Source organism: Orycteropus afer, unplaced genomic scaffold (assembly GCF_000298275.1).
Source record: "Orycteropus afer afer isolate SDZICR_OR568_19922 unplaced genomic scaffold, OryAfe1.0 scaffold00096, whole genome shotgun sequence".
Classification (NCBI taxonomy): Eukaryota; Metazoa; Chordata; class Mammalia; order Tubulidentata; family Orycteropodidae; genus Orycteropus; species Orycteropus afer.
Genome location: NW_006921683.1, coordinates 1,415,144 through 1,433,438, shown reverse-complemented (window position 1 = coordinate 1,433,438; position 18,295 = coordinate 1,415,144). Strand labels below are relative to the sequence as shown.

The 18,295-nt window shown below is 34.6% G+C and overlaps 1 protein-coding gene across 1 annotated transcript in view; it reads right to left on the bottom strand.

The window, feature by feature from the left end:
- The window catches only part of RYR2 (ryanodine receptor 2), a 1,099,979-nt gene that overhangs the window by 84,638 nt on the left and 997,046 nt on the right, over positions 1-18,295 (bottom strand). The window contains exons 82-85 of the mRNA XM_007942720.1: positions 8,700-8,799; positions 6,924-7,003; positions 2,739-2,815; positions 1,657-1,730 (exon numbers count right to left, since the gene is read on the bottom strand). Of these exons, the coding sequence (XP_007940911.1) occupies positions 1,657-1,730; positions 2,739-2,815; positions 6,924-7,003; positions 8,700-8,799 (331 nt within the window). The remainder of the gene's footprint in view (positions 1-1,656; positions 1,731-2,738; positions 2,816-6,923; positions 7,004-8,699; positions 8,800-18,295) is intronic.

Below are 18,295 nucleotides of genomic sequence, written 5' to 3'. Positions count from 1 at the left end.
GGGTTGGAAGAGAATAAATAAGTCTCAGATGCAGAGATGTAAATACTTCTCATCTCAGAATGTTCATTCGCACTAAATTATTTCTGACTTGGGACTCAAAAAATAAATGATCCCAATCTATGTATGGTAACTGAGGCTAGGAGATGGTGTAAAATAAACCTGTTTGGCCACTATTGCTTTGTGGAAGCTGGTATTAGAAGTGATTAAAAATGATTTGTGGTATTTTGTACAGGGTCTCTGGAACACTAGATAAAAACTGCAAGGCAAAATAAAATTGACTATAACGCCAAGGCAGGGAAGTCAGTCTTTGGACAGAGAATTCATTCACTTTTAGCACTTTCTAGTGAAAAATGCCTGGGATATCTGTGAGGCAGGTAATGTACCCCTGCTTTTTAGTTACTCAGAGTTCTCCCATGAGGCCCTCAAGTTAAGTGCTGTTTCTCTTGATACTGATGTTTAATAAACGAGATATTCATTTTCAGAAAATCTAAGAAAGTTTAAAGTGTGTTTGTGATTTTTCTTGAAATTAGTTAACTCAATTAAGTAACCATATGGCTTATATTTGATGATTGAACCTATAATCAAATGCCAAACAAAATAAAATGACATAGGAGCCACACAGTAGTAGCAATGTTACAATGTATATAAATGATAAACTGTAAAATACATTAAGAAAATACATTAAGAAATGTGCAGTTAATTCTTGTTCCTCTTAGTAAGAGCAAAAGAAAAAAAACAAAAAAGAGATAATCACAGAGATCAGTTAATTTTAAAATATATCAGAAAGACAAGCTATGACTACACATAGCAGATAGGAAAAATTTTATTTTTGCAACAAGATTAATCTTATATAAGACCCAATGTTTCAAAAGCAATATATTGACAATTTACAAGTCCAACCCAGACCAAACAAATTAAAACAGATAAACACATAGGGCCTTATTAAAGCTAAATTAGTTTAAAATACAAAAGAGTTAAAATAAATAAAAACAAAAAATATTGAAATGAAGGTGTAGCAATGTTTGTCTCTGCCTTAAATATACTGCTTACTAAATGTTCCAGTTTAGACTTACATCCATTTGTAGAGAGAAAAACTCTAAGATTGTGTGAATCATTATTTTTGTGTACATATAAATAAAGTGACTGGAATCATCTGAATATAAAAACTGCTCTCTCATTTCTTTCATTAGATAATGATGGCTTGCAAAGATGTATGGGTATTGGAGAGAGAAGGATAGATGTATTAAAAGGGAGGAGATAACAGGCGTGGTGAGTGGTAGACTGAAGGATCTGAGAGGATGCAATCCTAAGGAGAGAGAAGAAGTTGAGTGCCTAAAAACTTCCTGAAGAGGCCAAAGGAAGTCAGAGGCTGTCTTATTTAGTTCATCTATGTACTTGATATTTTATAGATAACTTTTCTGTAAGGCTACTTACAGTAGTACGGCAAGGATAAAAAGGAGTAAATAACTGACATGTAACATTGGTTTTCAAGTGGAACCTGCATGACTATCTAAATATGTCTTCTAAATGAAGCACATAGGCAATTTATCAATTCCAAAATGACCTTGTATCACTTTGTTTGAAAATAATTGATAACTGACTCATTTCAAGGAGAAAGGGGGGAGAGGTGACCCTTTTGATTTAACTTATTAATACCTGATCCTTCCTCAGTGACCATTCCAAGTCCTTCAGCTTTGTTTTGTCGCTCAAATGCATTTAGATCAAGGACACTATAATAATAGGGAGAAAAATTATTAGTGAGCTAATAAACAATTTTTTTTTTTTGCTTATGAAAGCAAATTAATGCCTACAAAGTGCATATTTTGACATCTGAGCCAAATGCTAACATGGTATAATCCAGTGTCTGCAGTAAGTCATCTTTTCTTGGTAGCAAACTAAATTCTTGCCCCTTCCCTAGGATCTACACCTAAATGAGCCCTGTGAAAGTTGGACATAAAGAATTAATGAGTTTCAACTCTGGGATTATGTTACAAAGTTCAAAGACATAGTGAAATATAATTATAACATTATCATTTTTTTTTTCCTTTTGGTAAAGCTTATTCTGCTTAAAGGAATAAGAATATGTCTTAGGTTCCTAAGTTGAATGCTGTCTGAATGATTTTAAGAACTGTGAAAAATAGAAAATGATGATCACAAATTAGTTGGCTAAGGATCATTTACTGAGAAGAAGGAGAAATAGCCTATGGACCCCAAATAAAACTGAAAAAAAGAGAGCTTCTTCTCTTTTCGAATCATTCATTACACATTTTCAAGTACATGGAATACATGTTCATTCTGCAATATCCCTAAGTAACTATTTAAGCACAAGGTAAAATCTTTTGGGATACTGAGTAATTAAGTTATGAACTAAGACATTACTAACAAGAGAGAAAACAAAGCACATCTATCACCCTGCTTTAGTGTCTGTTAAAAAGAAAGGGGAAAAAAAAAAAGCTCACTGCTGTCGAGTTGATTCCAACTCATAGTGACTCCTCCTTAGGTTTCCTAGCAGGTATTTCAATGGAAGTAGTTTGCCCAGTGTTCCTTCTGTGGAGTGGCTGGTGGGTTTGAACTACCAGCCTTCCAGTTAGCAGTCATATACCTTAGGTATTATGCCACCAGAGTCTGTTAGTTATTAAAAATTGTTCTATGTGTAATTATTGTCAATTATGCAAAACAAGTACTTTATAAAATAGAATCCATTGAATAGGATCAAAGTCAGGACAGCATTTCCTTACCTACATGACTGCATCAGACCAGCAAGGCTCTGAAAGAAGCCCACATCTTTCTTCTCCTTGAGGTAGTCTAGCATTTTCTACAGTAAATACATATGCCGTAAGGCCATTGAATATAAATTGGATTTTTTGTTAAATAAATTTAAAAAACAACAAAATGTGCTTTCTATTCTGGAATACAGATAAAATATATCTAGTATATATAAATATTACTAATGTTATCTTTACCATGAAATAGTAACACATATGTCTAAGCAAGAGTGTTATACATTTAATATGTGCAACAGTAAATACACATGGCTTGGAATAAAGGAGATGCTGTAAATAAATACCATAACCAACCACCAACCAATCAGTTGCCACAGAATCATGGTGACCCTACATATGTCAGAGTAGATCAGTGATCCATAGGGTTCTCAGTGGGTTATTTTTCAGAAGTAGGTTGCCAGGTCTTTATTCTAAGGTACCTCTGCATGGACTCAGACCTCCAACCTTTCAGTAAGTTAAATATTTGTATCACCCAAGAACTCCACATAAATGCTATAAATGCAATAAATATCAGGGGGAAATAATGCATCTTTTATTAATTCACTTCTAGTCATACTTCAAGTATTCAGAGATCTTGATACTTAGTACAAGTTACCTGGGAAGAAGATCTCACCTGGATGTGATTCACAGAAGATTTCATACAAAACTGATTTCCTTAAACCAATCTGACAATTGTGACTACCATATGCTAATGTTATAGCTAGATATTCAGCTTCCATTACCACAGCCTCCAAACTTAAGGACTGGAAGATGTCATTTGACTAGTAATTTTTTCTCCTCTATTCTCAGAATAAGCTTCAGAATCTAGAGTCAAAATTTTGGTGAGACAGAAAGGCAAAAAATGCTAAAACAACATACAGTTCTGCCTTACCCATTTATTGTTACATAGCATAATGAAACAGCTGTGTCTAATGTGGATAAAACATGTTGGAGGTTTCAAATAAGAAATATTCAAGATGCTAAATGGCAGATGCAAAGGTTTTAAGGAACTAAAGATACCACTTTCCTCCAAATCTTGAATAGAAGAAAATAATTCCTTTACCTGTGCAGTTCTAAACAGGGCACAGCTAAGGAGCCAAAATTCAATAGTAATTTCTTTTCAATAATCAGAGTCAAATGTTATATAAAAGTAAATATAAAAAGAATATAAATACAAAGCATATATGTATATACGTGCATGTGTGTATATACACATATTGACACAGGGACATGCACACATATATACACGCACAGGTATATATACACAGATACAGGAAAAATACAGCCATTTTTGGAGTATGTTACTGCTTTTTGGTCTAATAAAAAATCAAGCACTTATAAATTATTGGTCTTTGAAGCAAAAGGAATGTGGCTTAGAAGGCCAGAAGGAAGAGGTAGAATTTATATTTGAAGTTCTTCTACAAAAAAGAAATAAATCTATGTAGAGACTAGGGATATATGTTACATGTTCTCTCAAGGGTTCTTCTGGCTTTAAAGATTTCTGAATGTATACATGCTATACATGAAAGTTTTCTGAAGTGAAGCATAAAGTAAGGGAAATTATTTTATAAATATTATGGAGAGATTAAAAAAAAAACAAACAAAACAAACTCACTGCCATGGAGTCAGATCTGACTCACAGCGACCCCTCTTTGAGTTTCTGAGGCAGTCTCACTACAGAAGTAGATTGCCCCATCTTCCTTCCGAGGAGTGGCTGGTAGGTTTGAACCGCCAGACTTCTGGTTAGCAGTCAAATGCCTTAGGCACTATGCTACCAGAGCTCCTATGGAGAGATTATTGTTGTTGTTGTTGCTGTTGTTGTTTGCCGTCGAGTCGGCCCCCGACTCATAGCGACCCCTCCTTGGGTTTCCGAGGCAGTATCACTACGGAAGTAGGATTGCCCAACCTTCCTTCCGAGGAGTGGCTGGTGGGTTTGAACCGCCTGCCTTCTGGTTAGCAGTCAAATGCCTTAGCCACTATGCTACCAGAGCTCCTTAAGTACCCTTTTTTCTTTTGTTTTTTTACTTTTTAAATCATATAGCTTATAGTGGGTCCAACTCGACAGAACATAACAACAACAACAATGCAAATCCACAGAAATGGTCACCTAATAATCTCTAAAAGCCAAACATTCTGTTCACATATTCATGACTTGGTGTGAGGATGGCCAGAGAGTGGTTCACGTGGCAATATGAGAATTCATTTCTCATGCTGAAAAGACACAGTTAGACAAATGTTTTTGTGTTATCTATTGCCATTTGGTGTTTGGGTTTGTAAGTGGGTTTTTGTCCTTCTATGTTCTCTGTTGGGTTTTTGGGGAAGTGACCACCAAGTTCACCTTGGAGGACAATCCCTTAGTGCAAATGCTCAGGCTTCCTGTATGTGTGACTCAATGAGGGAGAGAAGAAAGAATACATTGTGACTTAATTTTGCTTCTCCTGTAAAAGGAAAGATCGGAGATTCTTAACTTGGGGTTTGGGGCAATTCCAGACATTTGTGAAACTGGATCAGGAAAACTAGATCTTTATTTTCACTAATTTCCAAATAAACTTAGCATAACTTTTAACTATTAAAGCAGGCAAGAAATCAAAGTAGTTTTAGCAGTAACTGTGATTCTCTCACCAGTAGAAATTCCAGATATTTTCATATCACTTTACTGTTTTCCATGTTTCAAAATATTTATACTAGTTATTTTTTCACAGTTATGGTCATTATATGACCAAGTATCAGATATTTTTATTTAATGAATTCATAAAGAAATGTACATATTATTTGATCAAAACCTTGTTTTGATGATACTTTGATAATAATTGCATTTCAATGCATTTGGCTTCTTATGTAAACCTATGCAATTTTATATTGTGCATTTAAAAACATGATTCTGAAAGGGCTGTAAAGGCTTAACCAGCCTGTCAGAGGGAGTATATGGCATTAAAAAAAATAAATAAAAATAACACAAAAATAATAAAATGGAAAAAGTTTAAGAACGCTTGAATAAGAGTATTTCTTCTATGTTCTCTCCCAGTCCTAAAACGTTGTAATTATATTTACAGAAATAGTACAGAAAGAAAAATTTAAAGAAGAAAATTTGAAATATTCTGAGTTGCTGTTTAACCTAACTCAAAATTTCACAAATCCAAAAGCAATATTTAGATTTTCTCTGCTTTTCTTTTCTGAGATTCAATGATCTTTTAGGAGCACAATAATGACTTATCACCAAAATGTCATTATTAAATTTTACAGCTGCTTGGAGTCAAATGTTCTAAATTTCTCACTTAGCCCTTAATTTCTTCTAGCAGGGTAGCTCTGTAACTTTCTAGCTAACACTTTTCCAAGATAGTGGGTAATTCATTTCATGGTAATAAACCCTTGACCCTTTCTCATATAGAAGTCAAAACTAAAAAAATCATATTTAGATTTTAGATTTAGAATAATACAGTCTCCTATTTAACTGTAGTTACTCTTTGTTTTAGTTTAGTTTTTTTCTTTTTTTCAATTATTCAAAGAATTTTTCTGTTCAGGACCACATTGCAGTCCATGTAAACAGTTCCCGAGAGATGTACAGTACTTAAGCTGTGGCAATATGTTTTCAATAGTTTTTTTTTTTTTTTAAGCATATTCATTTTAACTAACTCACAGACTTTGGCCAGATCATATCCCAGCCCAGATCACATCCAACTTTTAAACATAACAAAGCTACAAAATCTGGTTGGGAGGTGATTTTCTTATGGGTGAAGAGACAGAAAAGAATTATAGCAAAAATATCCATAACAGTGTATTCTGTTAACATATTAACCTAGCAGCCTTGATAAAACTCTGAGAATCAATTTATAGGAAAAATTACACTATAAAAATGTGCTAAAACAGATACAATATGTAAGAATATTTATTTAAATTTTCAAAAATTGTTGACTTAGGCATATAAAATATAGCATTTCAAATGATGGCACTATGTGAAATGTCTTCTGACATCTAAAGAGAGTTAATGCCTCTCACAAAGTGTTTAATTTACTAACTAGTAGCTACTTAGATACTGGGACAACCTGATCATAAAAGAGACATGTTTTACATAGAAAGTGAAAAATTTTACAGTTAGTAGTTTTTATACAATGTGATCCATCTATTTGAAGAGTTCATTTCATCATTGTGTAAAGATGTTACCTGCTGTACTGTTGAATTCCCACCATTTAAGATGGCAATTCCAAGTTTCAAAGTAGCAGCTACCATTGGCCCCATTTCACCTTCAGGAAAAAAAAGAGTTTCTTGTATTATTTTATCTGTTACATTAACCTATTCTAGCTCAAAATATTACTTTAAAAATTATTATTATCCCCTTCAAATCTATACAATGGTGGCAGGGGGGCAGACTGATGTATCTATCAAAAATTATTAAAACAGTAATAATGTATATATCAATACAGTGTTTTTATTAAGTTCTGCGTAATACTAAAATATACTGAAATGATAATTAAAATTATATGTGATTCTAGAAAAAAAGAATAAAAAAGAAACAATAGATTTCGAAATACTGAGATCTAAAATCACTAAACTTCCAAATAAATCATGTGTATAGAATAATATTAAATGAATAAGTGTTCATTAAAATGTGCTTTAAGGAAAATTTCTCTCTACACTCACTCTAGCAATATTACAGTTGAATGCCTTTTACCATTTTCATCTCATCATTTCTATCTTAATATATTTCATCAACCAAAAACCTACCGCCGTCGTGCTAATTCTGACTCATACTGACTCCTATTGGGTTTCCAAGCCTGTAATTCTTCATAGAAGTAGATTGCCTCATCTTCCTCCTGCAGAGCAGCTCATGGGTTTGAACCAAAGACCTTCTAGTTAGCAGCCAAATGCCTTACTCACTACGCCACCAGAGCTCCTTAATATATTTACAGTCTTACTTTATTAGAATAATTTTAAATTATCCAGATAGTAATTATAAAATTTTGAAATCCAGTTATTATTTAGTATATTTTATTTTTTTATGTTATTTTCTTTTATTTATCTTAGAAAATAAATCATATCTATACTTAGCGGCAGCAGCTTAATAATAGATTGTACTACCATTACTTTTCTATCCCATAAAAAATTGTATTAAAAGTGTTTCTTAAAAAAGACATTACTAATGTAAGACCAAGCATCTTGAAATGGCAGGCTACTGAAATTTACAATAGTACTTCAATTGTTAAAAAGTACATACTTTAGGAAGTCTAATTTTATATTGGGAGCTCTGGTAGCATAGTGCCTAAGGTACCTGACTGCTAACCAGAAGGGTGGCAGTTCAAACCCACCAGCCACTCCTTGGAAGGAAGATGGGGCAATCTACTACCACAGTGACACTGCCTTGGAAACCCAAGGAGGGGTAGCTATGAGTCGGACCTGACTCGACGGCACATAACAACAACAACAACAACAACAACAACCATTTATATTATGGGTCAGCCAAATCTGGCCTAAAGGCCAAATCCCACTGCTCACATGTTTGTTTGTAAGTAAAATTTTATTAGAACACACATTTCTTTGTGGATTGTCTCTTGTTGATTTTATGCTACAATGGCAGAGCTGAGTAGTTGCAACAGAGATCCTATGACTTTCAAAACGGAAATTATTTCTCTTTGGCCTCTCACAGTAGAAGTTTATTGATCCTGGATTTATATGTGTTAAGTCATAATATAGTGTAGCTCCCAGGATATAAAGGACAGAAATAAAAAGAAATCTTTTAGAAAGGGTCTGGAAAAAGGAAATCAACATCAGACTCAGTAAATGAAAAGAGCTGGTGTTACAGAAGAGTCATCTGAAACAGTCATGAATAAAAAAATTCAGAGACTAAATATATCAGTGGAATTTATGTAAGGGAGCAGCTACAGAGGGAAAAAAGAAAATCTGGAGAATAAATACTTCTGTGGGTGGTGAAAGGATCCTCACCTTTGCTGGCACTGATCGTCTGCAGTACCATCTCAGCAGCACCCCGATCGTGGAGTCTGGCTTGCTGGTAGAGAAGCTTTTGCTTTTCCATTTCTTTTTCCTGAACACAAATCCAATTATTTAAGTTGTGGTATTCAGTATACACAGCAGCTTTCTAAAGGCCATATTTTTAGTCATCTCTTCATGTATGGGCTCTATGACAACATTATAGACCATTTCAACACCAACAATGTCATTAAACAGGTATTAACATATTTAACTCTTGGGTTTTTCCTTTATATTTTTCTTAATATTTTGGTACTGGTTTATCAAGATGGATTTTTTCAATTTTAATGGTTTGATTAGTCCAAAGCCTCTATCAGAGTTTTGAAGTACTGCACTTCATCATTTAAACTTGCACTTTCTGAATTAGACATTTTTGCATAAGTTTGTCCCATTTTCAATAATTTCCCATCTCATGGCCATAACTTGATACTGCTCAGCAAATGGCTCGAGTTGCAAGTTATCACTCAATCAAAGAAAAACTTTAACTAAGATGTCTTAAGAGTTTAAGCAAAATTGAAAGCTGATATAGATAAAAAAAACTTAGGCTTCAACTAAGTTGTGGGCTCATAAAAATACAGATTTCCCCATTCACCCCCAAAGAATGAAAGATGCAATGTGCCTTTATATTTTGTATTATCTGGAGGTAACAAAAGATACTGCATGGTGCTGCTAGAGCAATGGCTGGTTTGTTCTTTTCCACTTAAACTATCACTGAAAACATAAAGAAGAAAAATAAAAAATAAAATATAAAGGCACAGCAATATTAACACTGGTATGATCATTCACTTGAGCAATCCAGTTTGCTGGAGAATTGAGACGGAACTAAGCAGTATAAGTTGCAGAATGAAAGTTGCATAGAGCCCTATGACAGCGAGTCCATCAAATGGCATGGTAGAGAAGCTTAGTCAATGGGACATGAAACAGTCAATTAGTATCATGTCCATAAACACAATGGCCAAAACATATATGACCTAAGAGCAGGAAGAGCTGCAGCAGAGGTAGCCAGAGTGACAGCTTTGCTGCCATAAACTTTCCATCCAAAGTACAGAAAATAGACACTGGGAGATGGAAGAGGTTTAAAAAATGAAGGCTTGCTAGTTAGAGAATATGAAAAATAAAGTGAACTAAAAGGAGGAGGAAAATAAATGGGCTTAAACAAATGAAAAAAGAAACCTTTAAATTAAAAGCAACCAACACAGACATTTATGCTGTTACCAGAGAGTTCTCGCCGAGGCTGGCAAATTTGTTTCTTAAATCTTTGATAATATCGTGCTGCAAAAACAAAATTGATCAGGTTTTTTTTTTTTTTTTTTCACACTATAGTTAGAGCTCCTGTGGTTAAATTTTAATTTTTCTTAAATTATGTGATAGGCCTAAATGGAAGCAGAGAAAATAAAAGAAAAAGGCAGCTTTGCTTTATATGTAGCCATGCTAACATCTAAAAAGTTTGCCTTCATGTTTAAACCTCTTCCTGTGAAGTCAAAAACGAAACAAAAACAAAACCACACAGACACACAAAACCAAATTGTCATTACAATACAGCTTCAGAAAAACTGAAAGAAGACCCTTTCATCTGCTCTTCAGGTCCTTTTTAAAACTGATGAGCAACATTTGATTCTTCCTTTTAGACCCAACAATCTTTTACTTTCCTCCCATTGCCAGAGCTCTATTTATGGAACTTTTGCTCCACAGCTTAACTGACTCATTTTCTAAAGATTTTTCAGTAAGCAAAAGATAAGAAGTTATTAGACTAAAGAACTTCCCCATCATTTTTAACAACTGAAGAGGTAAAGGAGTCAGAAAGAGTGATTCTTCTACTGATAAAATAGAAAAAATAAAGTAGTCATCAGGAAACCCAAGGAAGACTGAAAGATGACGGCATGCCAAATACTCTCAACAAAATAAAACTTTGCCATTTGCGCTCCCAAAATGGGTACATAGGCTCAAAGATCTGCTAGAAAAACTTGCACAATATATTCTCAGGTGCCTGTATCCACTTCAGTAACTGAAACCATTCATGGGAGGACCTCAGTAAGATCAAGGAATTCGTAGGATACCAAAATGCCTTCTTTGAAAAATAAACCCCCTTGGTCAAAGACCACACTCACTTATCTTACGTAGCATTTAAATTTCAATGATAATACATATTTCGGGGGAGATGGTGATGAGACTCATTTGAACAAAACATGGAGCCCAACAGACATCTGATCTAGAAGCAGGCAAAAAAGTACTTGATAAAGAGCAATCACGCCAAAATCTCTTTTGAATTTCTTCTTTGTTAGATTGAGTGGGAAGCTCTCTCTTCACAAGCTCTTAATATGGGTTCTTTCCAGAGTTTTGTCCATTGAGAACTGCTTGTGGTATGTTATTTAATCTCATCACTTAACTTTTTATCACAATATAAAAAATAAAAACCTTGAAAGCTTAACCAGAAAGTTTTCAGACAATGAAATGATGGATTATGGGGAAAGCAACAAAACAAAACAAAACAAAAACTTTCACTTAAAATTTACTGCAGATAAGTTTTTCTTAAGCAAACTGGAGATAGGTCTTTTCAAATGTTCTTATTCAGGGAAGCAGTATCATGAAAGCACCTTTTTAACAGTAAGCTTTTTCTTATCTGAACTTCCAAAGGATCTTAAATGAACACAAATAGAACTTCCATCACTAGTTTGGACTTCATGTTATTTCAAGGTAGAAAGAAAGGTTAAAGAAAGCAAAAAAAAAAAAAAGAAAAAGAAAAAGAACACCATAATTTGAATTTTCCTTTAGGCAAAAAGTTCTGATTTCCAAAAGCAACCAAGGATTACCAGCTGTTATCCTAGGAAAATTATGAATCTTTTCAAAGTTAAATGAAACCCTAAATCAGACCCACGATCAAATCAATGGCTCTCAATATAATTATTCAATATCATGATTTGCTTTTATTAATACTGAAGTTTGTTTTTTTTCTTTCATTTTAAGAGTATCTCAATCTTTTAGCAAGTGGAGGGGAAAAAGTAGAAAGCCTTGAAGGAAAAAATCCATCTGGTTCTCCAATATCTTGCTTCTTATGAGAAAGAAATAATTAAATAAGAAGAGTAAATTATAATTGTCCCTTGTTCCTATAGGCAAAAATAGTTTATTCCCATAATGGACATGAAAATATATTTTAAACCAGGGAATTCTGATGACACAGAGAAATGTACATTATTTCTAAAGGACCATCCTCAATGACATGAACATATGAGACAGCAAGCATTTCAAAGGCTGAAGCTATTTAATCTAAGGACCATGAATTGTGTCAAATGAGAAAAGTTAGGTTTTGTTGTTGATTTTTTTCTTTTTTTTGCATGCTCACAACTTCAATATTCACTGTACAGGTTCATTATAAATTACATTCGTAAGGAGTTTATGATAGAAGAGGATACATATTTCTAGGAACTGAATTCTTTTAAAACACTTTTCCATAGTTTGGTAATTTCTTAAGTCACCATTAAGTAGTTGCTTGCTTGTTTTACCTGAAACACCAGTGCATGAACCCTGGACATAAAGTATGGTTCTCTGCACATAATAACCAACTGTCATCAAGTCGGATCCAACTCATAGTGACCTCTCATTGGGTTTCCAAGGCAGTATCATTACAGAAGTGGATTGCCCAACCTTCCTTCCTAGGAGCAGCTAGTGGGTTTGAACTGCCAGCCCTCTGGTTAGCAGTCAAATGGCTTAGGGCACTATGCCACCAGAGCTCCTCTGCACATTATAGGTGTTCAATAAAATTTGAATCGATGAACTAAATAGTATGATGTTATGTAGTTTATACAATTATCTGAAATGGTTCTGATTTTTATATTATTGTTTGATAAACATTAAATATTTTTATTTTTCATCTGGTGGCATAGTGTCTAAGCCATTTATTTGACTGCTAACCAGAAGGCTGGCAGTTCAAACCCACCAGCCACTCTTTGGAAGGAAGACTGGGTGATCTACTTCTGTAGAGCTATTGCCTTGGAAACCCAAAGGGAGTTGCTATGAGTCACAATCAATCATAGGCAGTGAGAGAGAGAGAAAGAGAGAGAGAGAGAGAGAGAGAGAGAGAGAGATGTATTAAACCCAGGGTGATGCACTTTGGAGCCATACCTTGGAGCCATCAACCACAGGGCACCAGAGGGGCAACATTCACATGGAAGAAATACAGGACACACAGGAGTGCATAACTATGAGGGGCACAGGTGTGTGTGTGTGTGTGTGTGTGTGTGTTACTGGTTGGACAGGGAGGGGAGGAGACTGGATCAGTGTTGGGGATATGGGGAGTGAAACTAAATGTATACATAAGGTTGAATGTAAAACAAACTCTGCTTTGTAAACTTGCACCTAAAGCACAATAAAAATAAATAAAATAAAATGTAAAAATTATCTTCAGTTTCAATATTACAAGGAAAAAAAGGATGAAACATAGAAGATCCAATTGAACAAGTATGGGAAAAAAGAGGAAAGGATGTGATATGGTACTATTTAGTTTATAATACAAATAGGCTAACTCACATGAAGGTAAAAATAAAAACAAAAATAACATGTACAAAGAGTCACATTCCTCACTTCAACTAATTTTGTTCTATATTCCAGCTCCTGAAATTGCAAATGAGTCACATTCAAAGAGTTGACACACAGTGCTAGGGGAACATTTATATAACTTTGTTTAATAATGGACTATTCCCAAAATAAAATTTAAAATTAATGCATATGGAGTTTCCTAGAAGCAAATCTCCCAAAGACAAGGGTCATAGTGGTTGCTTGCTTCTTTTTTCTGAAATATTAGTATGTGAACCTTGAACACACAACATGGTTCTCTGAACATATTAAATGTTCAATAAAATTTGAATGGATGAGTGACAATAGTAAATAATGTGATATCATGTAGTTTGTACAATTATCTAACGTTTATCTTTTTGTTTGAAGAGCTACAAAATTAGTACAATGTGAAAAGTTTATTTTGTTCACAGTCAGTACATTGTCAAAGAGGTATTTAGAATTATGCAATATAAAAAAATGATAATTTTCAAATTTTGGGTTTTAGTTCATTTAATTTCTTGACTGTATCTTTTATCATTACCCATTCTCTTTATAAGTAAGTTTTAATATGTTCTAGAGCTATACATCTGTTCTGGTTACCTAATGCCGCTCTGACAAGAATATACCACAAATGGAATGGCCTTAACAAACAGGAGTTTATTCTTACAATTAGGAGGCTTTAAGTCCAAGTTCAAAGGGCCAGGCTCTAGGGACTGGGTGAAAGCCTCTCAACCTTGGGTTGCAGCTCTGCCTCCTGCTTCCAGCCCACTGAAGCTGGAGGCTTTTCTTCACTCAGGCAGCTACTGGCTGCTGAGTCTAACAAGCCCAAGGTTGACAAGTAAAAGGACACAGTCCTGATGTTACCAACCCACACAGCAGGCCATTACTTCAAGTCCATTTTAAGTCCCAAGGTCGGCAGAGCATGGCAGGCTGCTGAACAACGACATGGCTACATGCAGGGTCCAAGCATGCCATAAGCTAGAGACCATTCCCGAAGGCTTCTGCTTATTTACAGGAAGCAGACCACATTCCCTAAGGCAGCTACTCAGTTGCTCCGTAGATTCCACCATGGAGTTGATTACCAGTCTCATCATGGGGAATACTTACATCTAGCTGCCCAGCCATTCAATCAGGCTAGACAAACCGACACACAAACTGAACTACCACAACATCTGAAAAGAATGAGCATAATTTCTAATGCTCTCATTATTAGTTTGCAAGAAAAGAAGAAAAAATATATGTGGATGATATACTAAAAGGCATTTTTAACTCAAAGTAAACTTTCTTTAAACGGTGTATCAAAGGTTTACTAATACACAACTAGAGACAACAGAATCACTAAATCAGTGGCATACTTCAGCTAATGTGTTGGAGGCTCACAGATTTAGATTTATTTAGTAATGTGACTTACTTCTTCCTGTGTCATATATACTTGCATTTTTGTTGGAATATTGTTTCCCATGGATTTGGTATATTTAGAATTAATTAATACTATGCTAAAGCAATAAAATTCAGGTGAGTTTAAATAGTTTTCTATTTCTGTGTTCTGCTGATAAAATTTATTACTGCACTATAGAAAGCTCCATCAAGAAAGCATAAAGATTAGAGAAAGAATGAGAAGCTCTAAAACCAGAAGTTATCAAATTAGCAAACTTAGGTTGCCTATCATTAGAAAGAATGTGGCTTATTCTAAGCAAAATATTAACTTAAAGCAGCTTTCATTTCAACATAGTTGTTTGTGTTAGCCTTAAAAGCATTGGATACTTATACGTTTCTTTATTAGTATAGCATGACAAAAGGGAGAATAAAAACAGTAAAGTAATGGATTATACAAAATTTGTTAGATCCTGAAGATATCATAATGTTGGATTCATTAATGGGAAAATAAGAAGTTCAAATAACTGCTGTCAGAGAATGGATCACAGCAACCTATTTTGAGAATTTCCAACTCTAGAAGCACTTAACTTCTGTACTTCTCAGTTTACACAAATGGTTATTTCCAAGATCAACTCTTGGTGAATAATTATATTCTAAGGGAGCTCTGGTAGCATAGTGGCTAAAGCACTTGACTGCTAACCAGAAGGCTGGCGGTTCAAACCCACCAGCCACTCCTCGGAAGGAAGGTTGGGCAATCCTACTTCCGTAGTGATACTGCCTCGGAAACCCAAGGAGGGGTCGCTATGAGTCGGGGCCGACTCGACGGCACATAACAACAACAACAACAAAGCACTAGAATTCAATAAACTTATTTTGCTTACAGACATTACAAGGTCAAAGAGGTCTTTAGAATTATGCACATACAAACAAAATAATAATTATAAAATGGTGACCTTTAGCTCATTTATTTAATTTCTTGTCTGCATCTTTGATCATTACCTATTTCTTTGTTACCAACCTTTCAAATGATGAAATAATATTCTAGAGTACAATTTCTGAATAGAATGACTATAGTTTCTCAAAGGGTAAACTTTCAGAGTTCTATGGAGTTCTATTTCAGATGATCTCAAATTCCCTCTCAAGTGCCATCTATTTAGCTAAGAGGAGTTTTTTGGAAATTGTCCTAAGAGTACATATTCCTTCCATTCTTCCAGATACTAGGTAACCATCCTATGCTTAAGTCATCCTCACATGACATCTGCATACCAGGATTTAATTGTATTAAACTCTCAAATCATTACTTTTACTGAATTGTTGAGGACTTTTATCATTCTACATACTCTATCATAGGTTGTCCTCTAGACCCTCAGGGGGAAAAATGCTGTTGAATTTTAGCTTCAGAAATTTTTGCTTTTTCTAAACAAGAACTTTGTAGTTTTACGTTGGCTTCTATATAGCATGAAATCAAATGTGCTGACCCATACAACCAATTAACAAGATTCGATGGCATGGACTTCTGGGTTAATCTCTTTCTTGGAAGGCTCCACATGTGTCTCTAACGTATTTTATCACTCATCAATTCCTTTTTTCTATTCTTTACTGCATTATGTATAATTGTGTGATGCTTTAAGTTCCTAATTAGGAAAAGGTCAAGATACTTATATATGTACAGAAGCTAGAAATTATTCTCTATAAAATATTTCCACTGTTACACTTCCATAACAAGAAACAAGGAGTTTATTTTGTTTTTACAATCCTCCACAGAGATCATAATAATAAAATTATATTTTATTATTCTACTACTAATAATTCTATTAATAATAATAAAATTGTGCTTGGGTTGTCAGTAGCTACTGATGTACAAGAATTGAAAAATCGCTCTAAGAAATGAAACTATGAACAGTAAATCAGATAACTCATATGAAACCTGACAACATCTAATCCAAAGCTTTTAATTAAAAAAAAAAAAAACCCAAGCTGAGACACAGTCAACATGGAGATGAGCATCTAGATCTCTTTTTCGTATAGTCCTGTGTTCACCATAATTTAATAAGGAAAGTGAAATTGATTAAAATAATAATGTGAGCAAATACTTAAATAAAGGCTGCTATGTGATAGGCAATGTTCTAAGTGCTTTATACTTATTAAATAATTTAATCTTATAATAATTCTACGAAATCAATACAGTAATGAGCTCCATATATAGACAGGAAAATTGAGGCTACTATCACATGACTAGTAGTTGGTGGAGCTGGGATTCAAGCATAGGTGGTCCTTTCCAGTGTCTATGTTCTTCACCAATCTGCTGCTTTCCATTTATTTCATATAACATGATTAAGTAAAAGTTTCAACTGGAATTATTTTAAAAACCACAAAATTTGAAGTCAAATTGTTGTGCATATTACAAATACACAATTATATATTTAAGTATATGTGCTTCTATACAGTTTTCTATTTAGATGCTCATTACTTATAGGCATAAATTACCATACACAAAGTAGTGTTTTCAGCTAAGTTTTCTGTACCAGGTCTAGTACTCCATCCCTGCCTTACATCTTCTTTCCTTCCCTTGTATGTCTTGGCCACTTGCTTTCTTTGTGTCCACGGTGGCCCCAGAAATGGCTCAGACCATTACTGTGGTTATGAAAGCCACACTACACTCACCCAAAGAGATACCATGCATGGCCTGACTGGAAAAGGAGAGAACATGCTACCTGCCACAGGACAGACTGGACCCAAGGAGGCTCTTGTTTCTGTTGGGGTTGCCTACAAGAACTGGCTAGTATTAGCAAGCAGTATGAGAACATTTGAGGAGCTCTGGTAGCATAGTGCCTAAGGCACTTGACTGCTAACCAAGAAGGCTAGTGCTTCAAACCCACCAGCCACTCCTTGGAAGTAAGATGGGGCAATCTACTTCCCTAGTGATACTGCCTCGGAAACCCTAGGAGGGGTTGCTATGAGTCAGGTTCAACTTGATGGCATATAACAATAACAACAACATGACACTTAACTCCCTGGGACCAAGAGACTATGGGAGGGAGCCCCAGAAGGGACTATGGACTACTCCATGATCTTGTAGTCTCTCTGGAGGCATCCACATGACTGTTGTGTTGTTGCAGGCGGTGGCCATCTCAGGAAAGCACTACCTTGCATTGGCTCTTCATCCTTCCCAATATCATTTCTTTTTCTCACACTCTTGCTATGTGACTCTGGGATCATCACACTCCACATATACATAAAAACAACACATATAAGCTTTTTGCCTGTTTTCTAAGGATCTTGGCTCAACACATTACTTGAAATCAATCATTTCAGTATATAAAAATGCAGTTGGGAAACTGGAAACAAAGCATACAAATAACACAGAACACTGACCATCACAATTCCTCCCACCTTTATCATTTATGACTTACGAGTATGACAAGCAAATCTTAGCACTTTATTTCATATTTTGGATACCATATAGGAGGAGTCAGAGTCTATATTTTTTTCTTGATAAAAGGAGTAACTATTTCAATTTTTTTATATTATGTTTTCAAATTTTATACATTAAAAGGTTCTCTTTGGCAAGATCTAAAAATACCATCTCTTTTAAGTTACTGTAACTGATTTAACATACTTTA